The 27351-nt window shown below is 40.7% G+C and overlaps 2 protein-coding genes across 2 annotated transcripts; both read left to right on the top strand.

The window, feature by feature from the left end:
• Window positions 1–1607: 1607 nt before the first annotated feature.
• On the top strand, window positions 1608–23986 carry erbb2 (erb-b2 receptor tyrosine kinase 2). Its single transcript, XM_068582714.1, has 27 exons — window positions 1608–1900; window positions 7998–8149; window positions 8372–8552; window positions 8785–8925; window positions 9650–9715; window positions 9834–9949; window positions 10073–10214; window positions 10551–10679; window positions 11840–11981; window positions 12753–12826; window positions 13186–13276; window positions 14310–14512; window positions 14846–14975; window positions 16233–16323; window positions 16612–16766; window positions 16862–16909; window positions 17002–17140; window positions 17353–17475; window positions 17559–17657; window positions 17737–17922; window positions 18210–18365; window positions 18457–18532; window positions 19063–19209; window positions 19435–19532; window positions 19643–19834; window positions 19962–20355; window positions 20453–23986. The coding sequence occupies exons 1-27, from the start codon at window positions 1828–1830 to the stop codon at window positions 20818–20820; spliced, it is 3912 nt and encodes a 1303-aa protein (XP_068438815.1). The 5' UTR covers window positions 1608–1827; the 3' UTR covers window positions 20821–23986.
• A 1629-nt stretch (window positions 23987–25615) lies between these two features.
• Window positions 25616–26425, top strand: LOC137789706 (G-protein coupled receptor 15-like). The gene has a single exon (XM_068583468.1). The coding sequence runs from the start codon at window positions 25616–25618 to the stop codon at window positions 26423–26425; it is 810 nt and encodes a 269-aa protein (XP_068439569.1).
• The last annotated feature ends 926 nt before the right edge of the window (window positions 26426–27351 follow it).

Here is a 27351-nt window from a genome sequence, read left to right as displayed (position 1 = left end):
AGTACAACTCATATATTCATTGTCTACAACAAGCCTTTATTTCATTTGCAGGAACTGCTTTTTTTTTGCCGTCTGTGAAATAGTTGCCCTTGGACTCTCTCACTTGCACACATATCTCTCACCGACTTGTTCACCGCCAAACAGACCCCTACACATATGTATTTAATCGTAAGAGACAGAAAATGGAATGGAATGGTTTATTTATTTCATGAAAACCGAACATTGGTGTAGAAAATACATTTGAAAAGCATGATTTCTTAGCTAATTTAACAATCTGCATCTTTCTACAGTCAACTTCATCTAAGACTTAAGAACTCCTCATACAACTTGGTATAATAATTTTGCTGACATTTACAGCCGAGACTTATTCAGTGGGAAGCTGGACCTGGACCACTATTCATTATGAAAAGTCTGGGACTTGTGTTCTTAAAGCTCAGTGAGTAGCTTTCTGTTGTTTCCTGATAGCTCCGTGCAGTAGCTCGGACTCTGACCCTTGCTGCTGTGGGTGGGGAGAGTGGATAGATTTGGATGAATAGAGTTTATTCTTCCTCCTTTAACTCCTGATTTGTGACTGTGAAGTGAAGGGCATGAGAAATATGAAGATGCTCCAAGCTCGTTAAATGCAAATCCTCCAGCTACAGTTCTTTGGTTTGTTGTATTTCATAAATTGATCACTTCACTGGTGATGATAGTTTTAAAGGTGACAAGCGGACCTGTTTGTTTTGAGACATAACAAATTAATCTGCTTTGAATAACAGTTTTTATTTGTAAGCAACATTTCCTGGTGAAGAAATCGTAATGATATGATGCAATATCCCAATAGCCCCATTGGGAATTAGACTTGAATGCTGCACACATGATACAATGAATAAGCTATCTTAGTCTTAGTTGTCTCCAGTAAATAAAAAGGAAACAGACAAACAAAGCAACTTATCCAAAAACATAATACAACTACACACTACACAATCAGATACGAATAATATATAATATATACAATAATAATCAAGAATCAACACATACAAATGTCATTTGGATATTTCAATGAATGTCCACCGGTGGCTTTAAGTTTCCAAATCACGTTTTTGATAATTGAACCATGACTGGCCCCAAAACTAGCTATGATGTCATTAAATTATCTGGTGAGTACATAGAAACTTTTCCTCTTCTTCAGTATTGATGAACGTGAAACAAATCTTTCTGGTCTCACATCAATCTGCTCATTGAAGCTCAAACATCCAAGTGAAGTGATGGTATGTGTTTTATTTTGTCAACTATTACATACAATACAATAAGTAAAGCCACAATCTAATATTCCAAAAAGAAAACAATGAAAAGGTATAGGCTGACACATAATGCTTATATATTTCTATCCTAAATTCTCATCTTTTTTTTTAATGAGTTAAAGCTTTGAAGTACAAACCTACCGATAGTGTATTCTTACTGAAGGAGGGACCACTTGGACAATATCTACGCGTTAGAATAAGGTAAAGTTATAGCAGCACTGCCCTGCAGATAACAGTCTGAAGTGGGGGCGGGCTGAGTCAACCTGCCACTCCCCGCTCAGGCCTCCGCGGGAGCGCGCATCTGTTCCTGCGCGCTGTCACGCTTTACTACCAACAGGCACGAAAATTTCAGGGAGGAAGTCACTGAGATTGAGAAACGAACAACAACTCCAAAAGGTGCCTGGGAAAAAAAGAAGAAGAAGAAGAAGAAGGGGGGAAAAAACGTGAAGACGAGAACAAGTTGGAATACGCTAAGTCCTCATTGGGAACAGCAGGAACACCTAACTTTTGGAAATGGACTAGAAGCGCCGGGGGCTCGCAGCAGATGGAGGCGGCGAGAAGTTTGCTGGTCGTCGGGGCCGTGCTGTTCGGGCTGACGGGCGCGTCGGGCAGAGAAGGTGGGTAACTTTCACGACTCGCCTCGCCTCTAATGGCTCCCCCTGTTTGCAAAGTAGACACAGTATAACACGCGGGTTGTGTTTGAGTAGGTGTTTAACGTCCAGCTCGGCACAAAGACAGCGATATGTCCAGCTGAAGGACCACATTCCTCCGCGAGCCCTCGTCCTCTCTGGGGCTCGTGGGGTTTATGAAGCGCTGCTCGTGAGGGGGGAGAAATCACACCTGTCGCAACGAAGCCTCAACCCTCATTTACTGTTTTGACTAAAACTCCCTTTGTAGCACATTGTTGTTACACAATCAAACCTCGCTGGAACATAGGAGCTGTTGTAGTAACATAGCTACTGTGTAGTAGTAATAGTAGTGGAGCAGGTGATACATCTGAGAACCTGCTTTGCAACTTGGGGACACCGAGAGACGGCGGTGCGTGCAGCAGGACGTCAGGCTGGTTCGCTCTGCGCGTAAACAAAAACAAACCAACAACAATAACAGACAGGGCATTGTGTGCAAAGGATCATGACGATGTCAATTATTCACTTCTGGCTCCAAAGAGGACATTGTCTAATAGAGGGCCATTTGTCACACTTAGAGCTTGAGTGCATGCCAGTAAAACAAGAGCTAAGTGAAAGTGCAAACTTTGACTTAGTTCTTGCATATTTGCAAGGTGGTACGACATTGTTTTCACTGTTTTGTTTGCATCATACATAAGTAGAACTATTATAATTCTATGCAAAAAAACCCATTACGTATTTTTTTTAAATCTGGAAGAATGTTGCATTTGCTTCAGTTTCTCTTTCCTTCTCTTATCAGGGCTAAAACAGTTAGTCATTAATTTAGTAGTCGATCTACAGAAACTTTGAAAGTCAAAGTAAGATGACATTTCATGATTTTAGCTTCTCAAATGTTATGTTTTGCTGCTTTGAGGTTTGGACTGAAAATAATAAGAAAACCCCAGTACTTAAAAATAGAAGGAAGCAATTTCAATATCTTACTTTGGCCTCCATAATATTTCTCATTTTAGGCCAAACAAGTAATCTTAACCATGACAATATTGGTTATTAATCATGGCTGCATATGCGTCCATATTGATATAGATCTGATTTAAGTGGAGTCAGAGGTCAATAAGCTGAATCTAAAAGCATTTAATAAGCTAATGGGAAACACATTCACATCAATAACTTAGATTTCCCTCCAATACGTGCTTTATTGACACGTACTTGTCAGCGTTTATCGACATGCCCATGTGAGGAAATAGGCCAGTGCATGATAACATGAAATTTCACCATGTTTGAAATGAAGTCCTCTTTACTTATAAAGAAGACTAATATGAGTAAAACATATTGTCGTGAAGCTTCTTTGTCTTTTATCAGCTGCTACCCCCACACCTACACACACAAACAACGCCAATAGTCGCAGGTGAAGTGATTTGCGAACACAACTGCATTGTTGGTGGGAACAGGTTGGTGCACTTTACTCCACAGCGTCGATCTCTGAAGCATCAGTTCAGCATAAGGGCAGTTATTAGTCCATAGCAGCTGTATTTAGCAATGCACAAGTCTTACTTTCAGTAATGCAATATTGTTTTTGTCCAAACACACCCACACACACTCACACACACATGCATACACACAAACATCCTGTGGTCAACAAGTGTATGGTTCCAAAGGTCAGAAGTTGTTTTTTTTTCCTTCCATGTTCTGGACTAATGATTTCAACAACCTGCTCCTGTGTGAGGTGGTGTGAGAACATATTGTGTGTTTTGTGTTGGGTGGCCTTCGTATCCACAGAGTGCATGTCTTTGTCACACTCTGGTGCACCTATTGACTGAAACTCCCCGTGACGCGATTAAACCCTACTGGATCACCCTCAGTGGCAGGTTTAGCTCAGCTGACCGTGGCTCACCAGTCTCAGCTGCGTGTCACTGATCTGACTGACAGATAGCGATACTTTAAGAAGTAATGATCATTTCAGGTTGGTATTGTCATCGATCAGTTATCGTAACTACTGTAAGTAGAATTACATCTTGATAAAAATAAGGATATAGCATACAAAAATAAGGATAGAGTGCTTCTGTGGTTCGTTTATTGGTACCTCTTTTCAAGAAGACCTCCTTTATTATTGATAAAGTTACTACTAACAGCTGTATTAATGGTTCATGAATCCTTTAGTAATATGTTATAGATTGGTTACAATAACTGATCTAACACCCGTTAATAAAACTAATGTGGGTGTCTGCAGAAATTTTTCCACAGAAGCTAATTGGCCATATGATCCGTTGAAAGGGTCTTTAGTTACCCATTTTAAATGGTGTCTTATGATTATTACTATACACCATTTCACCAGTCTGTTGTACAGTAACAACTTAAGCAAATGCTAATTACAATCTTGCATAAAATAAACCTAAAGCATTTTTGAAAACATATTCTTTTGCACTAAGCGTCACTGTAGAGTTCATTGCAATAACATATATCGCAATGCAGTATATTAATATGTGAATTATGTCGTTGTGTGTATTGAATACGGTGGTTGTTCAGCTTTGGTTGGAACGACATGCCAGTATTTCTGGTTCATCTATCAATGTGATTATAAAACATTGAGCTCTTTGAAATGAATTGTACATTCAAATACATCCGCTTTTGAACTGTAGTTAATGAATGCGTAAAAGTATGTAGGACATATTCTGGTACAGTGGTGTTTGTAATTGCAGTCGACGCATGCCTGGTGACTGAGTGAGGAGCTTGTGTGTGTGGCTCCAGTACAGTACGGATCCTGTTCTGCTTGTCTGTTGAGCAATACCTGTTTTTTATTCCTCGTCTGTAGAGTGAAGAGGAAGAAAGAATGTTTTCCGTGAGGTTGGGAAAAATGTGACGTTTATGCAGCCAGGACACACGAGGATTAACATTGTGTTAGAATTAGGACTGACACGTTAAATCTGAGGGATAATAAACTGAAGAGCTGTTGGATCAGCGTGTTCTGTTTGTGTTGAGCTCAGAAGGGATCTGATCCAGACTCGAGTTGAGGCTCGAGGATCCTGTTGGCTGTTGGCTGACTGGTGTGTAAAGCTGCAGGCCTTTCCACCGTGGTTCAGTCTCACTCCGGCAGTGGCCTTACTGCCACCGTGTTTACGTCACCTACCGTACACACATACTGGTAAACACACACGCACACTCCCTGTGCTCACTGGCACGCTGCCACACGCAGGTGTGGCTTCACGCTGGCGTTCAGTTTTACAGATAGTCCCAAGAAGCACACTGGTGCAGGAGACAGTTTTAACTCACCATGTTCAGTCTTACAGGAAGAGTAAGCTCAAATCACTGATCAAGCTTGTATTAATTCTTACAAGACACAGTCTAGTGTGACAAAAATATCAAACGATGTTATACAAAACACTGGATGTGTGTCGACAGTGTTCGACACCTCTTCACAGCTGGCCAGTCACTGAGCTCAGCTCACTTCAGAAGGTTACCTTAAAGGCATCATGATTATCCAACTAAGAGGCTTGTTCGATGGTCTGAAGCCCCCTCCCCCCAAACACCTCCCAATCCTCAGCATGGTGAGAGCTGACTGACAATTTCTGCAATTTTCCAAAACCGGCAATGTGACATTCCCACCAACCTCATGCTGTAATTGAACAGCTGTGCGAATGTGCAAACTTCTCCGTTTGGTTGTTTTGTTCTGTACACAACTACCTTTCTTTTTTCTTCCAGAAGAGACTGCCCGAAACTACAATGTAACCCCCATATTTAAACACCCCCGCCTCCCGACGTGGTGTACAAACTACTTTATTTGTTTCAAGTTCCAGTGATGCTTTAAAACCTATCTCTGCCTTTACGCCACTGATCACTGAGTGTAAAAGAAATGCTGGATGGTCCGTGCAAAGTGGGCACTGACTTAAGAAACAGAACGTTAAAAAGATAGCAAGTCTCTGGTGAACCATAGAAACACTTGATCAGTGGAAGCTTCCAGAGCCAAGTTGCCACCATACGCTGTGCAGAAGCCTGCACTAACACCTTTAATTGTGTGCTCGGATGACAGTGGCAGTCCTTAGTTGTTCCGATAACCTTCTGGACACACACCTTGTGACCTGGAGGGTCTTGACTTATCACTAAACTACAACCTGGTCTTTCTATATTCCCAGTAGCCCCTTTTCCCCCCCGCTTCACTGGTGTGTCATCTTCTGGATATGCAAAGACACACATTCCTGTGAAATGACACTTTCCAAAGTCTGTCAGGAATAAATTAATGGGGGAAAAGAGGGGACATTTTATGAGAACTTGACTCTCACTGCAAATAATAAAGAAGGTGTAGTGATTAAATTTGAAAGAGGAAGGCAGTGGGGCAGAGAGAGCAAAGTAAGTGATAAAAAGAGGGAGTATTTTAGGCTGCATGGATGGAGCGGTGGGCAGCTCCTCACAAGGCCACGCATGCACACACAGCCGTTGCTGAGAGACTTTTGGAGAGCAAACAATGAGGGAATAGAAGGAGAGGAAGCCGGGAACTGGCTTAACACAGACTTTTTAGAAATGGAAACTGCTCTGTTGTGCTCTTGGTTACGGCACATTTACTTAATCCCCAGATCTGTAGCTGTCTGTGTTGTTCGTGTGTGGTAGTTTGTGCAAATCACAGAGTTTCAGGGAGTCAGATTTTGTTTCTGTTTAGATAATCCGTCTTGTTAAAAATGATTTAAAGGCTGGGAAATAGAAGCACGACTCCCCTCTTGGCCTGACGTGTAAAACTATTTTCCACAATGACATCACTGAGTGGGCAATGATTAGTCATTTGATTTGATATTTGGCACATCGACTGGATGTGTATTTTTGGCTGTTACTCTAATAATTATAGAGCCATTTGTTGCAGTAGCTGTCAGATTTGAATGTGGAACTTATTTATTCACACTTTATGAACCAATAGGTTTTTGCAGTGGCAGTAATATGACTCAAGTTCTGATCGTCAGCCATCACAAGGAAACTTTACACACGGCATACGCACATTACTGATAAGAGGATGTCTTGAGCAGATATCTTCTGAACTTTGTTGAACCCAGGAGTATTATGAGAATCACCCTCCTGCAGCCTGCCAGTACGTCTTATCCCTCTGATTATACATGCAAGTCCATCGAGCTGTGCTTTCCAAAAGGAGGGACAGAGATAGCATAGGAGGGAGGGAGGGGGGCTACAATCAGGAAAAATGGGTTGACTATAAGGGCTGTTGGAAAGGGGCCAGAGGAAGTCATTTATAACCTCAGCAGAGGAGGGACTGTCCACTGTGTGACCGCCTGCTAAAGCATGGGAGCTATGTGTGTGCGAGAGCCCCCATGAATTGTATCACTGTATGACCCTGAATGTAATGCGTGTGTGACCCACTGTGGGTGGAATCTGCTGCCAGTGGAAACTATATCATGTTCACCAAGAGACAAGACTGTGGCAGCGCATATGGTTTGTGTTTCAGAAGAACCATTCAAGGCCACTCGTAAACAGTTACACTGTCAAGATATGTGGAGTCTTAAGTCCTTACGGCATTCATTTTTGGAGTCTGAACATATCGACAAACACAACGTCTGTAACTGTGCAGCACTCCTTGTAGCAGCTGAAGTTTTAAAGCATTAAAAAAGGAAAGAGGTTACACTTACAATATTTTAATCAACGGGGTCTGCTCTGTATTTATCTCAGAAAATGTTTTTTATTTTAAATTCTTATGAAATCTGTGGACTCTTCGAATGAATAAACGTCTTATTTTTTTTTTTTTATTATGATGCACGCTTTCAATGGGTATCACAATCATTTTGAAAAGCTCATGAACCAGTTAACCTAAATTACATTGTGTTGTACTGCTCCAGAAATTAAAGCACCAACTATTTTGATGAGTTCAAGTTTTAAAAAAGTGTTGTTAAAAGTAGTTCTTGCAATTCAATTTAAACCTGCACAGTGTTAACGAGGCAGACGAAGTGTCCTTTGTGTACATTTTGTATTTTTAATATAAGGCTTGCTTTCCAAAAGATTTTGAATGACAGTAAAACGCAGTTAGCTCTCAAACCTCATGAATGTTAAGCAATGAATTGTACATGGTAAATGTTGTATGAATGTGTTTTCTGTGTGGCAGTGTGTCTGGGTACAGACATGAAGCTGACCCTGCCCTCCAGCCTGGACAACCACTACGAGACCCTGAAGCTGCTCTACACCGGCTGCCAGGTCGTACACGGCAACCTGGAGATCACACACCTTCATGGAAACCCCGACCTCTCCTTCCTACAAGTATATACATTTTTATGTTTATATATATATATATATATATATGTATATATATATATATATATATATATATATATATATATATATATATATATATATATAAGGAGATTTAATTATTTAAAGATGGAACAAGGATTCCGTTGCTTACATTTCTCTCCTCAGTCCACTTGTTTTTATTGGCACAACAGACTCATCCTATTTGTTTTCTCATCCCCTCTTCTTCAGGGCATTGTGGAGGTACAAGGCTACGTACTGGTAGCTCATGTGTCGGTGAGTCTGTTGCCTTTGGACAACCTTCGCATCATAAGAGGCAGCCAGCTGTACAACTCCAGCTACGCCCTGGCTGTGCTGGATAACACTCTGGGCGGACAGGGGCTCCGGGTGCTCCGGCTTCGTAACCTCACAGGTAGGATAACAGTGTAGTCTAGCTATTCGTTGGTACCCAAACCCAGTATGAACTGGCAGACTTGACTCTGGTTAGGACTGAAAGATTGGTTCATTTTGACTCATTCATTGTATTAATATCTTCAGCTTTAAAGCTGTTAACGGCGTTTTGTTCCCTCCTTCTATCCGTCATCTGCTATCTACTGTATAACAGTAATTTGATAACCTCCTCTCATGTATCGTCTCCCCTGCAGAGATCCTGTTGGGTGCGGTGTATATTTGGGGGAACCCCCAGCTGTGCTTCCCGGACCCCCAGAGCATTGTTTGGAGAGACACTTTGGACCAGCAGAACCCCCACGCCAAGTATCACCGACTGCAGCCCCGAGCCTCTGAATGTGAGCAGCTGATGGATGGGTTGAAATATTGAACTTGTTTCTCGTGTGCCACAGTAAATACAAAACAGCAGAAGGGACAGCACAGTGTGTCCATTCATGTCTTAAACAACACCAACTCTGTGACCCTAGTCTCCATGGATACATTTTCATGTCTTCGGGAATCCTCAAATTGTCCAATTTGTTGTTTTATGGCTAAATATTAGAGATACCAATATTGTGCCGATACTGACTCAAATAGCTGGATTGGGTATCGGTGACAAGGGGGCCGATCTACTCAATTTTAACTTTATATACTACATACATTATATACTGGGATTTTAATTATTGTTTAGGCCTGACAAATCTGTTGCTGCAATTTCTGGTAATTTTGGTAAGTTTCTGATTTATTATTTTTATAACAAACAATTCAGTAAATGCATATGCATGTATTTCTTTTTTTTACATTTTGTTTTACAAAGTTGTAGGAGCAATAGTTAAGTCAAGGCTGATAATCATAAAATATTGATCCCAGTCTCTTCTACAAGTTCGACATACAGCTCAAACACTGATGTCAGATCAGTCCAATAAAATTGCTATTGGTAATTAGTCAGATCGGTGCAACCCTACTTAATACCTCCCAAACTCATTTTTTCATCATCCTCACCTGTACTTTGTGGTATAAATGTGGACTCTTCTTAAATTGTGGGATAAGTGCTCATTTGTTCTTGTGTTTCTTCTTGCACAGGTCCAAATTGTTCCAGTATATGTGAGAAAAAGTGCTGGGGAGAAACTGCACAGGACTGCCAGAAATGTGAGTTAACCCCACATGCAGCGTCTAGGACATTTACGCTATTTGGCTTTCAGTGGAAAATGTTAAAAGCAGGTGAAGTACAACTAAAAAATATTCACTTTTCCATCTTTGTTCAAAGTGACCCGTATTCCATGTGGGAATGACTGTCAGCGGTGTAAAGGTCGCCTTGCCCATGACTGCTGTCACAGGCAGTGTGCTGCTGGATGCACAGGACCCAAAGACTCAGACTGTCTGGTAAAAGACAAACTCCCACACGTATTCATCATGCAATTGTTGTGTTCACTGTAATCTCATTGTGTTGTTAGACACTGTTGTCATTTCTGGAGTAACGCGTTTCCTTCTTCCTCTTCTCTCCAGGCTTGCCGCCACTTCAACGACAGCGGCGTGTGTAAGGAGAACTGTCCTCCCCCCGCCATCTACGACCCCGTCATCTTTCAGACCAAACCTAACCCAAACAAGAAGTTCAACTTTGGAGCCACCTGCGTCAAGACCTGTCCTTGTGAGAACTGATTTTGAACAAACCGTGTTTATTCATGAAAGCTACAACACAGTGCTCAGCTTGTGACCACTGTGCAGTTCCACTGGTGCAACTGCTGATTAAGGGGCTTGCTTTAGGGCGCAATGACGGTAGTAGATGCTGAATGGCGAGGCAGGAGAAATATATAATTTATTCAGCTTCCTTGCCAAGCTTTCCACACATACAGAGGAAATCTGGCAGTATGACAATGAAATCCCTGCTACTTTAACGCTGCAGGCTACCAGCTTCCCATTTCATCATACTATTTTCTCTTTGCTCCAAAGACGCCCTTTGAACACTTTGTGTCCCTGTCTGCAGATAACTATCTGGCTATGGAAGTGGCTTGTACTTTGGTTTGTCCCAAAGCCAACCAGGAAGTTGTCATCGCCCACCCTGAGGGAAACGAGATGCAGAAATGTGAAAAGTGTGAAGGAGACTGTCCCAAAAGTAAGTTTGCATTGAGTCACAATATTTTTTTTACTTAATGGCCACTTTGTTGGGTTCACTAGAACAACTATAACGTGCCATGTCACAAAGACTAGTCATCTCAAAACTCAATGTGAAGCTTCCAAATGTGCAGCAACTGTCATGCGACCAAGTCAACATGGAGCAGAATCTGTAAGGAATGCTTTCTGCACATAGTTGAGTCAATGCACGGGAGAAAGCAGACCGCTCTGGTGGCAAAGAGCTGCATCAGAGAGGTTTTACCTGATGAAGTGGCTCATGAGTGTAAACAGCAGCTATGTAAAAGTCCAACACAGGAAAAACAATGTCATTATATGTGACTCAAATGTTACAAAACAATCTTACATAAGGTTGTGGAGGAATCTAAGTGTTGTATTCTCTAAGTGCGTGACATGTGCTACACGCACTGATGTTTTGATGCATCACATGCTGACTGCTGCAGAGCGAACCAACCTGTTTCTGCAGTACCTTGTTGTTTTTAAAACTTGGGTTTGTCTCATTAATCAGGGCATTTACATAAATTCGGAACATGTGTATCATTTCTTTTGCATTCACCTCAGGATGTTACTTCATGGAGTTAACTGGATTACTAAATAATCTTAATCTCAATCTATAATGCATAATTTGTTTTAATTATGAACAGACATGGCTGATCAAGGAAAGCTCAGTTAATATCAGTCACAATACTGGAAATAGTAACTTTGATCCAATACCTTAAACAATTTAGATTTTCAACACCATTTTCAAGAACACAGGGAAAAATGTACGCAATGTTGAGGGAATTTAATTTTATATTTTAATATAAAAGATAAATAGCAGTGTGTGTCAACTCGTTGGAGAGCACAAAGTGCAGCTGGTACATCTGTTTTCCCAAATGACAAATTAAACTCATTTTAAATATTTAGTGTCTATGTTTTGATGATTTTGACAACACTAGTTGATATAATACCATCAGCTCCTTTAATTGTCAATCAATGGTGCATATAAAGCCTTTGACCACCTTCAATGGCATTATCCATTGCAAGTCATTGATTTTGACAATGTGGTTAAATGGAGATAACCATTCTTTTCCTGTGGGGTTGAACCTCTTTAGAAAGCCCACCTTCATTTCTGGATTTAAGATAAATTGCTTTGTATTGCAGTGTGCTACGGTCTGGGTATGGACAACCTGGGCGTCATGGACAATCATGGTGTCACCATGGTCACGTCTACTAATGTCGAGAAGTTCAACAAGTGTAAGAAGATCTTTGGTAGTCTGGCCTTCCTTCCTCAGAGCTTTGCCTGGTAAGAGACACACAGGCCGAATGGAGAACATAAATACAGTTTTAGCTCACAGAGGTTCTTTAGAAATTATTCAATTACATTTTTTTTCATTTTAAACTTTACAATCATGTGCATTTGAGTAACCACAATTAGCAGCTTTACGCTCAAGACTTCATACTGGCACTGGGCCACATCCCTTGAGTTCAGCCATTCAAATATGTGAGTTTGCAGCAATATTTGTAGTTCTTTGTCTGAGTTAAGTGGAAAGTCGACACCCAGGCCAAACCCTTTAGATTACTGTACTATAATGTACTTAAAGCATATTTTTGTTTACAAGGAGTACAATATGTAAGTGTGTAACTGCTTTCGCGTCTTTTCTTCTCATCAGGATGATTTGATTTAAAATAATCAAATTGATCTGGAATAGAGACATATCTACACTCAAGAGTTAAAATAATAACGTAAAAAGACATGTTCGACAACCTGATAAATACATTTTAAATGATGTATACAGGGTGGATCAAACTACTCAGGTGCCTCACCAGCCCCTTTGTGGGTGTTAAAGTAAAGATTGGTGGATTTGCCTACGTGACACCAACCGAAGCTCAAGCCCGTAATCCCTGATAAAGGATCTTGCGATCTTGGGTTGAGTGAAAGTGTAAAGACAAGTAGAGCTAACCTGCATCACTGGATATTATCAGCAAACAAGTTTTACACGGTAAACAAACAACTTGTATATTGCCTCTTGCTCTGTGAAAGTTGTCATTTAAGCATAATGCTGTCATTATCCAGGGACCCTGTGAGAAACACATCAGGTCTGAGCGTTGAGCAGCTGATCAGCTTCAAGCAACTGGAAGAGATAACAGGTACTGAACCCTGCGGAGGACAGGAAGAACCTTTTTTAAGCTTTTATCAAAAAGTAAAATCAGGTTATTATTTGGTTTTAAATTGTATTTTATTTATAAATAACAAAGTTTGTATTTCTTAATTTTTTTTATAAAATGGTTTAGACAGAGAAAACATAATTAGAAATACAAGTCCAAGTACAATCCCTCTACAGGCTTATCTAAAACATCTCACACAAGAAAGACGAATATATAAATAAAAACAATGAGGAAAAGCTACTAAGTGTTGCAAATGTGTATTCAAATATCAGATAAAAACCATGTGGAAGCTTTACAGACCATACCATATCGCCTCTATTTTGTCTTGCATCGCTTTGCAGGTTACTTGTACGTTGATGCCTGGCCGGAGGAGTGGACAAACCTGAGTGTGTTTGAGAACCTGAAGGTGATCAGAGGCCGGATGCTCTACAAGTAAGACTCCTAAACTGTCTGCATATTAATCATTTTGTCTTAAAATCAACACTCCCTCACACTACTGTATGTTTTTCAACATGTGATTGTAGTTGCCAGTAAGCATTTTATGAATGTGATTTATTTATTTATTTTTAAATAAAAAATAAATAAAACCCAAAACAACCTGGAAACAAATATTGGACATTTTATATTTTTTCTCATATAAGGAATCACTATGAATGTCAAAAAACTAAATAGTTGAATCAGTCTTTCAGTTATTCTGACATTAAGTTAGAAAAATAAAGAGAAAAAACACTCAGAAGAAAATACATATTAAAATGAGCAAACACTTATGCCTTCTACTTAAATGGTCAGACATAAGAATACCAACTAGACTTTCTGTTCGTGCATAAAGCTGGATGTGTTTCACATATTGGAAAGCTTTCCCACTGCAAACATATTCTAATAAAATTGAGAGGTATTTTAATATAAATAATATATCTGTTTCTTTTTGTGCGATGTGTCACCACAAAGCACTATCCTGATGTCCACCCACCCACATAGTGTCTTGTTTGTGTTTCTTTTTTGTGTGTCTTCAATTCAGTTGAGGCCGTTTGCTCACTTTCAGGGTTATAAAAGCTAATTATTAGCCAGCACAGCTGCTCCAACCAGGATACCGTCTATGGCAGGCTATCTAGCGTAGCATGCTCAAATTATGTCAAAGTGACAAATGTGAGATCTGCTTGTCGGACAATGTTTGACAACAAGGTCTAACATTATGTGCTATTGTTTCTGGTAATTAGGACAGTCTTATTTCTGTCTTGTTTCTGTATTGTAATTATAGTGTCTACCACACTGTTTTTCTTTCATATTTCCAAAAAATGACACATTAAGTCATATTTTCACACCTGCTTTTGAATAACTACAGTACAGATTATATATTCATATACATGCAAAGTATAGTTGAAGAAATACCTATTAACGAAAAGACTTTTTAAAATTGACCCTTGCCTTTAATATCTGTTCCCTCACAACCTCTCTTCCTGGTCAGGGGTGTGTTTTCACTGGCCCTCCAGAATCTACACATCCAGTCTCTTGGGTTGCGTTCACTACGCAGCGTCAGTGGAGGTTTGGTCCTGTTGCACAACAATTCCCAGCTGTGCTACACCAATTCACTGCCCTGGGACGGTCTGCTCCATCCCACCCAGGGACCTCACCGCATCGTCAGCCAGAACCAGGACGCCCAACTCTGTGGTGGGTAAACGCAATGCCAAGGTCCACTGAAGATACTGTGGGTAATACTTTGATCAGCCACTTGTCACTTTATCCAAGGTACACATCTCGGCCGGATACAAGTGTCTATTCACACAGAAATCCTGCTGCAGAAAATACTTTTTGATGAATTGCATTCTAATGAACATGCATGGATGTTGTTGCTTCATACATTTGCAATTGATGAAAAAGTTGGCACTTGTCTGCAGAGTTTGTTCACCTCATTGAAACAGATTTAAACGTTGCAGTGATGGTGAGGAGGAGAGTCCAATAGAAAGTACAGTGTGCATCTGTTTTCTCTGCATGTGTTTTCAGAGGAAGAAGGGCGTGTTTGTCACCGGCTGTGCAAGGGGGGCTGCTGGGGACCGGGGCCCAGTCAGTGTGTGTCCTGCAAGGCTTTCCAACGCGGCATTGAGTGTGTGGAGGAGTGCGACATCAATCAGGGGTATAAAAGTTTGTGTTTGTGTGTATGTTGCTGCACTATATCAATAAAACCAAGTGATAATGTTCCATATAAAACAGTTTACTGTGGATTGTAATCCCCAAACAAGTTGTCCTGTACAGAAATAAACAACATCTTCTATTTGGCTAAAAATGTAAATGGGTGGATTTAGGTTGGGTTAATTGGATGTCACAAATGTCAAAATAGTCACAATAAATCAATCAAAAAGCTTTTAACTTAAATTCTGCCCTTAAGCAGCTGCAGATCAATGACAAAGTAAATGCATGTGATAGCACAGGGATCCACATATCGAAAGTATCGAAACAGATTTTTTGCGTGATGTACATAAGTAAGATAAATATTTACAAGATAACACACAAATAAATATATGTTTGTAGAGATACATTTTTAATTTGTTAGTTTGTGTTGTATACTGTTGCCCTGCAGTTTGATGACATGTGTGCACACTTCATACCTAAAACATCATACTGAGAAACACATTCTATATGTGTTTAACCTTTACTTTATAATAGCACTACAATGAAACAGGAGTCCTGTTTTTGTTCTCAGGGATATAGTTAATATCAATATTACAATATGTATTCTTATCACAATGTGACAAATGTTGAAATACTGAAATATATTTGTTTTACATTTTCTTGCTAATAGTTAGTTGAGAAGAATAACACCACTATCATGTCTGTATGTAAAATGGTAAGCTATAAGCAGCAGACAGCTAGCATAGCTTAACATTAAGACTGACATAAATGAGGAAACAGCTCGTTGGACTGTCCAACGGTAACAAAATCCTGCTACAAGCATCTTAAATCTCACCGGGGGGAACAGGGGTACGGAGGACGGACAGACGGACTATATCTAAGCTAATGCTAGTTGTAGCTTTATACTTATTACTGGTTTCAGTCCTCTCATCTAACTCTAACAACAGAGTAAATAAACATGTTTTCCAAAATGTGTTTGAAAACATGCTTATTTGGTCAACAAAAGAATATCTTCATATGGTCACAATACAATCACAGTTGTTAAACAATATTGAACATTGTCGTCCAGCCATTTGTGAGAACAACTTATCCTGTGCAGGTCATCTGGAGAGGCTAACACTGTTATTTTCAGCTGGGGCCCCTTTTCTAAAAATGTTTGTCCTTTTGACAATGTCAGGTGATTGAGATAAAAACATCCAACAAATTCCAGACTGTGTGTTATGAGACGTGATGTTAAATCCCTGCTGTGCTTGTGTTGCAGGTCTATCCGTGAATACACAGATGGATCTTTGTGTGTTGCCTGTCACGCAGAGTGTCGACCTCTCAATGGCTCTGCTTCCTGTCATGGCCCGGTAAAATGTTCACGTTGCTTCCAGTCCTTACATAACAAAATAATATCTGAAAATGAACACTGCAATGCAAATGAACAGTCAAGCCAGAAATGATGACTCATAGAAACACTCATCCTGGGAACTTTGTTGCATGTCATCCCCCTAGCTCTTTTACCACATTTCCAGTCTGTGTCTACTGATTATGAGCTGAAGATAATCTAAATAAATTCACACCATTTTACCTGTGTGTTAGTGTGAGATATGTTTTTGTATAAATGTACTGAAATACATCACTATGTGTGTCTTCAGGGTGCCGAACATTGTTCAGAGTGTCAAAATTACCAGGACGGGGAGTTTTGTGTGGATCATTGTCCCAGCGGTGTGAAGGAGGACCAGCAAACTGTGTGGAAGTACAGCAACGAGACAGGACACTGTCTGCCCTGCACCACCAACTGCACGCTGTCGTAAGTGGACACGCATCACAAACACAAACAAAAAGTAGAGTACGGACTGCTCACACAAAGACAATGATTTCACACCCAGCGCTTGTGTGTTTCAGCTGCACTGTGATGGATGAGAGAGGCTGCCCCGTTGACACGAGGACAGGGTGAGTGGCCTCAACTGTTCAGATACTTGAAGGATGTAGTGGTGGATTTCCTCCGGGCTTCTTTTGAGGATAAGCTGTTTTTCTCTGTTTAGACCGGGTACAACAATCGCGGCTGCAGTGGGTGGAGTGGTGCTCTTCTTCATCCTGCTCGCTCTGCTGGTCTTCTATCTGAGAAGACAGAAGAAGCTCAGGAAGAAGGAGGCGATGAGGAGGATCCTGCAAGAACATGAGGTGGGCACCGAGCGCCACCGCTGGTTATAACTTGTTTCATAAACAGAGGCTTCCGTTGTGTGGTTGAGACCAGTGGGAGTTGATTTGCTGTAAGTTGAGAGCTAAACATAAATGAGACTTGATTGTTTTAAATAAAACAGGGCAACGTGTAGTCCTCAGATTCACCTTGGGTGTTGTAGTTTGTAATGAAGGAATCTTCCATCCGCTTACAGCTTGTGGAGCCTCTGACACCCAGTGGTGCGTCACCCAATCAGGCTAAGATGCGCATCCTGAAGGAGACTGAGTTAAAAAAACTCAGGGTGCTGGGTGCAGGGGCCTTCGGTACCGTTTATAAGGTATGTGGGCCAGGTCTTTAACACTACCTATATATTTACATCTTTTAGTGAGTTTTTGAAGGGTTTTCATTGTTTTGTTTCAGGGAGTGTGGGCACCTGATGGGGAAAATGTGAAAATACCAGTGGCCATTAAGGTGTTACGAGAGAACACCTCACCAAAGGCCAATAAGGACATCCTTGATGTGAGTGAAACGCCAATTAGATACAGTTACATGAATAAAGTTCTCGACTCCTGAGCATCTTTCCTCTGTCTTCCCACAGGAGGCCTACGTGATGGCGGGAGTGGCCAGCCCCTATGTGTGCCGTCTGCTTGGGATTTGTCTGACCTCCACGGTGCAGCTGGTCACTCAGCTGATGCCGTACGGCTGCCTCCTCGACTACGTCAGGGAGAACAAGGACCGCATCGGCTCCCAGTCCCTCCTCAACTGGTGTGTCCAGATCGCTAAGGTATTTAAACGAAAAACAGGGTTATCATCTTTGTGGTTTGCATTTTATTAAGAATTGCATACATACATAGTAGTAGAAGTAAATGTCTTTATTTTTCTTAACGAAACAGCAGTGTCTGAATGTTGCTGTTGATATCTTGTCTATTTGTATTTGTGGACACATGGGTTTGTGGGTGATGGATCTCTCTGTGTGTGTGTGTGTGTGTGTGTGTGTGTGTGTGTGTGTGTGTGTGTGTGTGTGTGTGTGTGTGTGTGTGTGTGTGTGTGTTTGTCTGTGTGTTGGTATAGGGGATGAGTTATCTGGAAGAAGTCCGGTTGGTCCACAGGGATTTAGCCGCCCGCAATGTTCTGGTCAAGAACCCAAACCACGTAAAGATCACCGACTTCGGTCTGGCCCGTCTGCTCGATATAGACGAGACTGAATATCACGCTGATGGAGGGAAGGTAAGATGTCTGAGACTGTAGGAGCATCTGCACTAAGGGCATTCACAATGATTTGCATATTTTAACTGCCGCTTTGTATCTGTGTTGCAAGGTTCCTATTAAATGGATGGCTCTGGAGTCTATTCTGCACAGAAAGTTCACTCATCAGAGTGACGTGTGGAGCTACGGTCAGTATCACTCGGAGCTGGAAATCACATTAAAGGCAGAATTGTGTTGGTCTTTGATCAGGCTGTATCCATACATTTTAATTAGTTATAATGTAGCATGATGCTCCCTTTTTTAACAAAAAAGATTATAAGTTTATTTTTCACCAAAACATGCTGCATCTGTAATTTAAGCAACAAAGTTTAGGTGGCGGACACATCATTTTGGAACATAGTAGTTCATAATATAAATCACAATCCTTCATAAAAGAAGTTGAAAAGTTAGAAAAATCATGCAATCGATAGTTGCATTAACAATGAATGGGTCTCTAACGTGCTCTAAATCCTTATTGGACAAATTAATAGAATCTGATCAATTAAATCATTATTTGCTTAAATTGGTTGATAGCTTTATTTATTTTCAACACACTGCATTTACACATATCTTAGTTTCCTGCCAAACAAGTTTCCATCAGTCATTTTTAAGGGATAACATTTTCAATTGTCATTTTGCTTGATATTTTATTAAATGTCATTGGACATTTCCTTCTCAGGTGTGACGGTCTGGGAGCTGATGACGTTTGGGGCTAAACCCTATGACATGATCCCAGCGAGAGAAATCCCAGATGTCTTAGAGGGTGGAGAACGGCTCCCCCAGCCCCTCATCTGCACCATCGACGTCTACATGATCATGGTCAAATGTTAGTCGTTTATTGTACTTTCTGTCTGTGTCTCAAGGTTTAGTCTTTTTTAGTAAATCAACAGGATAGTTTATATGAAAACTGTATATGATTATAGATGAAAAAGCAGATGAATTGGTTCATTGCAACGTTATGTTTTACCTAGTTGTCATCATCACATGTCCCCCACAGAGTAGAGATATTAAGATGATTGATTGACATCTGATTTTCATGTTTGGATGTCAGGTTGGATGATCGACCCGGACAGCAGACCGCGATTCAAAGATCTTGTGAGTGATTTTAGTGTTATGGCCAGAGATCCACCTCGCTATGTCGTCATTCAGGTATGTGAACGTGTACTTCATGTTGCAGACGCTTGGCTTTTTGTGACTGTCCAAGACAAACTTGGATATTCTTAACGTATTTTCCATCCGCGTTGTTTTTTCTCTCGCAGAACGATGAGCAGATGAGCATGTCCATCCCAGTTGACAGCCAGTTTTTCCGGATGCTTCTGGAGGAGGAAGGGAACAATATGAGGGAACTGCTGGATGCTGAGGAGTATCTTGTGCCTCAGCCGAACCACTTCTCCAGGTCTCAGGTCGACGGGGCTCAAGCCAACGGGCCTTACAGACACAAGTCGTACAGGGTCAGTGTCCAGTATTTTACATTACCCTTTCTCTTTATTCACATAGCCATAAAGTCCTGGCAATCTTTAAGTGGTTGAATTCAACTACTTGTGTACTTCTTATTCATGTCTCCTCTCTTTCCAGCAGAGCAGAGATCAGGGTCTAGATGCTGATTCCTCCGTCCCCGGTGGGCCTCAGAGCATGTACTCCTCCCTGACCACCCTTGGCCGCAGCCAGTACCCTACCTTACCTTTAGGAGCCAGCACCTCCAATGGCATATGGATTCCTCAGCAGTACCCAACTCTGGCTCGCAGCCCCTCGGCCGGGGGCCAATCCGACTCGGTCTTCCTGGACGGGTCTCCAGACGACCCCTCGCTGCCCCCGGCCAGCCCCGGACGCTACAGCAAAGACCCCACTTACTCCAACGGGAGCCAGGGTGACCTGGAGACAGACGGGTCAAATGGCTTTCATCATCCTAATCACCTTCATCACTCGTTGCCCAGACGGGGTCATGGGTATAATCCTAATCATGCCTTACCAGGTGAGCCAGAGAGAAACTAATAATATAAAAGGAAGTGTTTGATAATTCAAACTTGTCGTGTGTTGTTCTGACTTTTTTTCTTCCTCCATCTCCTTAGAGTACATCAACCAGGAAATTAAGGATCTCAGGCCGGGGATCCCCGAGCGGCCCAGCACGCTGCCTCGTAAAGGCTCCAGAGCAGACCGACGCCTCCCTAACGGCCTGGTCTCCGGTCACAGTGTGGAAAACCCGAGATACTTGGTCCCTGCGAGTGCTGGGGCCGCCACCTCGCCGGCCTTTGACAACCCTTACTACCTGGACCTTGTGGCCAAAGCCAATGCTGTAGCCGAGGCGGCAGCAGGGGACGGCCCCGAGGCACTGGAGAGAGACGGAAGAGTGCCCAGGCATGTGAACGGGTTTGTGACCTCCACTGCAGAGAATCCAGAGTATCTGGGACTAGCGGACACCTGGACTGGATATACTTGAGGAAAGGGATGGGGAGTAATGTGACGAACTTAAGAGGAGTCACAGCTTGTGCTCTACTGAGGGAAATGAGGAGTGAGAAAAAGGGAAGATAACTATTTGTGACTAAATTCCACGCTGTCTGATTGATATTGGAAGTAGTAAATGCATGTGGAACGATATTGATATCGAGCGGAGCACACAAATCCAAACCGATAGACGTTGTCCGGCTAAAGTCGATAATCCCCCAGTTGTGACAAACCATGACACCGTGGCATTGACCTGGTGTCTGTGCCATCATTTGTATTCTTGTCTTTTTCTCAGCAATCTTTGCTCTCACTGCGACTCTGCCTCTGTATGTCTCAGTACTGGATACGCAAAGGAGTTCACATTTGTCTAAACCAACATGGTACGAGGAGGGTTTGATTATGACAAAATCAAACCGTTGGCTGGATTAATGCTGATTTTTCTTCTTTTTTAAAAAAAAAGTCCATCTAACTTGTTTAATGTCTGTGGTTGTTTGTACCACACATGAAGCATTTTTCTATGTCCTTCCGTTCCCTTTTTATAGCATTAGTCCATGTGCTATTCCGCCCGGCTAAACGGAGAAGCAAACTTAGAAAGCACTTTGACAAAGTGAGCCGTGATGTGTATTGAAGGTGGTGTTTAGTATTCTAGTCACTTTGTCTCTGACCTGATGGGGTCTTCAACACACTCAAAGCCATTTTGTTTAGGCCAGAGAAGGACCCGCAGCCCATCTGGCCAGTGAACATGCTCCCTGAAAGAAAGGCATCCTGTATGGAGAAGACAGAGGCATTGTGCCACACTGATGTGTGTGGTTGCTCGCGTCTCGGCTGCAGCTACTTTGTGGTACAACAGATGAGATAAGAGGTGCTTGCAGACTAAGCATCCAAGCTGCAAACATTTCTAAATGTATGTTTTTTTGTTTGTTTTAAAGACAAAGTTCATGTTTAACTAAGTGAGAACCAACTTTTCAGGGATTTATAAATTGTCAGATAATTAGAGAAGATGATGTGCATTTTGAGTTATGCATAATGCACTACATGGTAGGATACTGCATATGTCCCCCTGGCTTGTGTTGTCACGATGAGCGTTTTGGTTGTGTTGGCCTTTCACTGTGCAAGAAAGCATTACAAGCTATTGGTGAGTATATTCCACAAGAAGTGAAGAATTTCGATGTATCTGTACATGTGTTTGCTCCCTTTTTATAGAAAAGAAACAGCCTTGCTGTTTGTGAGTTAACACACTCGCCACTGGAGCTGAATGTGGAACTGAGAGGGCAAAAACATCGGTTTGGATAATCAATGCATGGCTCAAATTCCACTCCGCGGAAAACACTGGCATCCCAGTTAATAATCAACAGAATTTTTTTTTTTTTTCATGTTGACTGGTGTTGGGGCTGGGGGAGGTCAAAACTGAGTCAATGGAGCCATTGTCTGACCCTCATGTCCACGTAGGAAAGACGGCGCTCGCCCGACTCGCACGTCCCAACGACTGTTGTCTCAGCTTTGAAAAGAAAGAACGAGAGTTTTCTTCTGCAGAGTTTTGGTGAACGTCGTTCAGTGTTCAGAACTTAAAGTCCTGAAACGACTCCCCATCGGTTTTACTCAGAAAGTCTTTTATCTTGATGTTCTCATACGGGTTTTGAAGAGTTTTGTTCCAGAAAAAAAGATTTTTAATGTAACAATTGCATAAAACACCATGTTATACAAACATGATACGTTTTGATTGTAATACCCTCAACTACCATAAACTAACATTGTTTAGAATGGAATTATTATCGAGTGACAAGATTTACGTACGCGTTTTTTTTTTCTTCAAATTTGTTTTCATATATAACAGATACACACACAGCTTTTTGGAATGAAACCCTTCACATGTGTTGTTGCTGTCAGGTGAACACCTCGTATCTCCACTTACTGTCAGAAAATATGCATTAGTTCTGTCCTACTTTGAAGAAGTTTAAAACAATTGATAATATATCATTTTCAAAAGACACATAGAGGCTTGTAACTAAAATGTACCTACTGACCTTTTCTATATTACTTAATTGCACCATTGCTTCCTTAAAACTTTTAGAAATTATATTTTAAAAAAAAAGTAGGGTTTTGAATAATTTGGGAGCTTTTGGGCGCTCTAAAATAGAAATTGAGTGCTTACACTCATGACCTCTGCTGGAGATACAAGGTTTTCACAGGATCATAACGATGGTAAAGCACGGCTCACAGATGTTCCCACCTCCTTAAGAATGTGATTTTTCCTTGATGTTATGAACCCTTTATATACAATCACAAATAATGTACTGGTGTTTACACTGTAGTGTTGTTTTCTATAAAATATTAATTTTATATGTGAATGAATTGCCCGAGACGCTCACGGATGAGGGGCTGATCTGCTGTCCTCTTTAAAACTATGTGTCCTTCCTCGGGTTTATTTCGATCTAGAACTGTTGTATTAAAGCTGTACGGAGCCTGAGGATCCGCTCTGGTTGTTGGTTTACAGAAACACCTGAAATATTCCTGCCATTCTCCTTGTTGAAGTGTTTTTTTGTCAAAGTAATGAAGCGTGATCAGCTTTTCTGATTGAAATCAACTAAACTTTGTCCCTTTTTAAATTATGAGATCGAGCAGAAGCGTAAATTCAACAAAACGTGTTTTAAAAAGTCTCAAATGAGACCAAAGAAAAAAGAAACGCATGCGTTCATCCAGCAGCAAGCCCAAGTTAACTAACTTGAGTGTGCTGAAGGTTTTATCAAATTAAATATCTGTAATGTAGAAGAAAAATGATCTTTTGTACTTTTCATGTGAATATTTGTTGACCTGCCACAGTTTGTGTGACAGGACATGAATAATAACAACCATTTTATCTGGGCTTTTTTTTTTTTAAATAGATTTTTTATTCTTTGTTTGGTCAGTCCCACAATGTAAATGTGTAGTGTGTGTGTGTGTGTGTGTGTGTGTGTGTGTGTGTGTGTGTGTGTGTGTGTGTGTGTGTGTGTGTGTGTGTGTGTGTATACATAAAAACAATCACTATGGTAGCTAGTTTGATTGAATACATTGTGACAAGTTGCTCTAACATGGAGGGAGGTGGGAGTAAATCCAAAAGAAAATATTTTATGAAGAAATTGTCATTTTATATGGAATTGTTTGCATATGTTGTGTGTGTGTCATTAAACAAATATAAAACACTTAAACATCCAATGTTGTTTAAATCTTTAGAGTCAACATCTCATTTCTCTCATTTCTGGATTATATCCTGACCTCTGCACTGACGGGAAGGCCCATCACATAGTGATGATTCCTCGACAATGATATTCCTCTCAGACTTTATTTTCATTGTCATAAATTGTCAATAACCTATGGACGAATACTGATTCAAGGCATTAGGTTTTGTCCGTTTAAAATGCTCATTAATGTTGCGCACATAATAAACTACAAGATGTGTAAACTCAGACACAATGCACTGCAGGTCACTGCCACCCAGTGGTGGTAACTGTAACGACAACAATGGTGTTTATGTAAAAAAAAAAAAAGAAAGAGGACAAGGGAGTCTTCTACTAATTTGAATTATTTCACTCGTGTTTACTAGTTCCTGTAGTTTTTGCAGTTATTTTCCTTCATAAGGGAACATATTTAACCACCTCTTCCCTTTTCTTTAAAGGGATTTAATACGAACACTGTAGTTGTGTGTACTTTGTATTCCTCAATAATATCTAATATGTAAAAAAAACATTGCATTTTGAGTTGCGAAATCTTGATTTGTAACAACTTAAGCATGCAGTCTTTCCCTTTAGTCAATCCCCTTTTCTTCATTCAGTAGCTTTAAAGTTGAATCGATTATTTCTACACTGACAGTACAATCAACTTTTTCAAGCTCTTCATTGCAGCGAATCTAAGACCGTTCAACGCCAGCACTATTTAATCAAATGTACTTGATGGCTTGTGCTTTTTTTTTTAATCAATTCTGTTGAGCATTTTTTATGTCTCTAGATAATGATAATGGAAAGATGCCAGGAAACCAGCAACGTCCTCATTTTGTTTGATACATATTGTAAGAGGAATGAATACACCAAAACATGGTGTTTATTATGAATAAAAATTACTTTCTGTAGGCAAAAGTAGCATTCATCATGTGTTCAAATAGAAGATACACTTAGGTTTAAATATATATATATATATATATATATATATATATATATATATATATATATATATATATATATATATATATATATATATATATATATATATATTTTAAACTGGTAAAGTTTAGCTGAAATTTGAGCTGTAGACTGGCCAACATGGTTGTGTTTAGTTTTAATCATTTAAATGTGGAATAGCACAAAAGTGTTTTTCCTGTGGTTAAAAAGACGTTCGTCAACTTGTTGACCTTTGACCTCAAAACATATCACAATAACTTGGGTTGGCTTGACTCCTTGTTTTACAAAAACCTCAGTACAGACAAAGATTGAAAGATGATCCTCAAAGTGACTTGCATATTCAAATCCCAATTTATTTTACATAATGTAAACAAATTGACTGCTTTATTACATGGTCTCATCCAAAAATAAGGTCAGATCATCAAAGTAAGATGACAATTAAACAGATTGTGACTTGTAAGAAACAACAAAGAAAACTGGAAATTGTCAAGGTTTGATTTGTATTTGCCTCAGTGCTCCCGTTTTATTTTAGGTGTCTGCAATCACCAGACAAAGTGTCACTACTGGTAAGAAATGTTTCTCCATGTGCATCTTCGCTCTCAAAACCTAACCTTCAACCTGAGCCAGCCTTCAGCGAACATGTTGGGACACTGTGAAGACAAGCTGGCAGGTGTTATGGTCTGGGCTTCTCTCAGCGCTCTCCTCTCTCTGGTTGGATGTCCTGTGTGCGTCGCTGTCCTCTGGGAACTGTACCGGAGACACAAAGCCGGAAACCCGTTCTCCCCCAACGACGTCTTCATGCTCAACCTCACCATCATGGACTTGGTCTTCTTGCTTTTTGTCCCATTCGGACTGAGTAACTTCATCCTGTGGCAGACGAGGACCATTCAAATGTTGAGCAATTTTCTGTATGCCTTAAACTTGGCGGGACGGCCTCTTCTAACAGCGTGTATCTGTCTGGACTGCCACCTGGCTGTGCTCCATCCTGTCACCTACCACTCAAGGAAGAGTCTGACTCCCCGCTTCCTCATGGCTGCTGCCGTGTGGACCATCACGGTGATTCAAGGAATCACATCCACGGTCATCGAGGAGCTGAACCACAGCGCCTGGGCCATGTTAATGTACATCGTCGCGCTGCCCGTCATTGTCACATGTGATGTCTCCATCCTCAGGGCTCTGAGGAAGTCCGTCCATGCAGGGGGAGACCTCCACCCCAAGAAGAAGAAGGCTCTCCAGATCATCACCAACAGCATTGTCATGACCGTCATCTCGTACGTCCCTCCGGTGCTGGCATACATCCTGGGGGATCTGATTATCAGTGATGACAAGGTGTATGAATGCTTTGTAGCAATACCGATCCTGATAACCCCGACTGCAGGGAGTGTGATCATGCCTCTGCTCTATTTGGGGAATCTGGGGAAACTGAAGGGACCCTGCTGTTTGGTCTAACAGTTTAGAAGGTTTACGGTGGGGTTTGGTTATGTTGTGTGTCAATTACTAAACAGAACTATCTGTTTCCAGTCATCAATCAAGGGAGCTGCAGGTTTATGGCTTTTGTTTTGCATGCAGCTACAAGATATGCCGTAGTGGTTATAACTGTCCTGGAAAGAGCTGTACAACTAATCGCTATATTCCTATCACACACATACATCATAAACTATATATTGTTGACACTGTGCTTGATTCTGTTATATTAAATATAATATCTTTGTGTCTATTCTAATCTATAAATGAATGTGAATCTGTAGGATTTATTGATTCCACTAAATTTGTGGGATCAAAAAAGTTTCATTTTATTTTGCTAGCATCATGATAAAACACATGTAAAGTTACAGAATTGGATTTGGGAGATAAAATCATAAATTGTATTAATTTTAAAAGTGAGATTAAAATACTAAAACAATGAAGCAAAATTCTGCCATTAAAAAAGAAAAACAAGCTCAACCCTTTTTCTTTTTCTATCGGGCGTATTGATACAGAGAAATATATTTGTGTTAAATTCTCTTGTAACATCTTCAGAACAGTATGTAAATGTTTTTGTCAATACCTGAGCACCTGCATGTGCACAACTGTCAACGAAAGATGAACCTGCCCGCCATCATCATTTACATTTGTAATATGATCATTATGCACAAGGAACCAAATGCAAATCTCTCATGAAATTAAATCTTTGACTTTACACAGCAATCCAGGTGATGTGCTTCTTAGCAGTAGGACTTTATCCTCACATTTACTGGGCTTTTCATTACTTATAATTATAAGATTAATGTCTCAATCTGAGGTATTAAAAATTATAAGGAATTATACACACAAGTACAACGTCTTCCAGATTACAATGAATCGTTCATTTAGTTCTGATGTGTATTGAAAAGCCA

Source organism: Clinocottus analis, unplaced genomic scaffold (assembly GCF_023055335.1).
Source record: "Clinocottus analis isolate CAN_PGR_092001 unplaced genomic scaffold, fCliAna1.0.p SCAF_19, whole genome shotgun sequence".
NCBI lineage: Eukaryota > Metazoa > Chordata > Actinopteri > Perciformes > Cottidae > Clinocottus > Clinocottus analis.
Note: the sequence above shows the minus strand (reverse complement) of the source record. Positions and strands in the feature narration are given on the sequence as shown.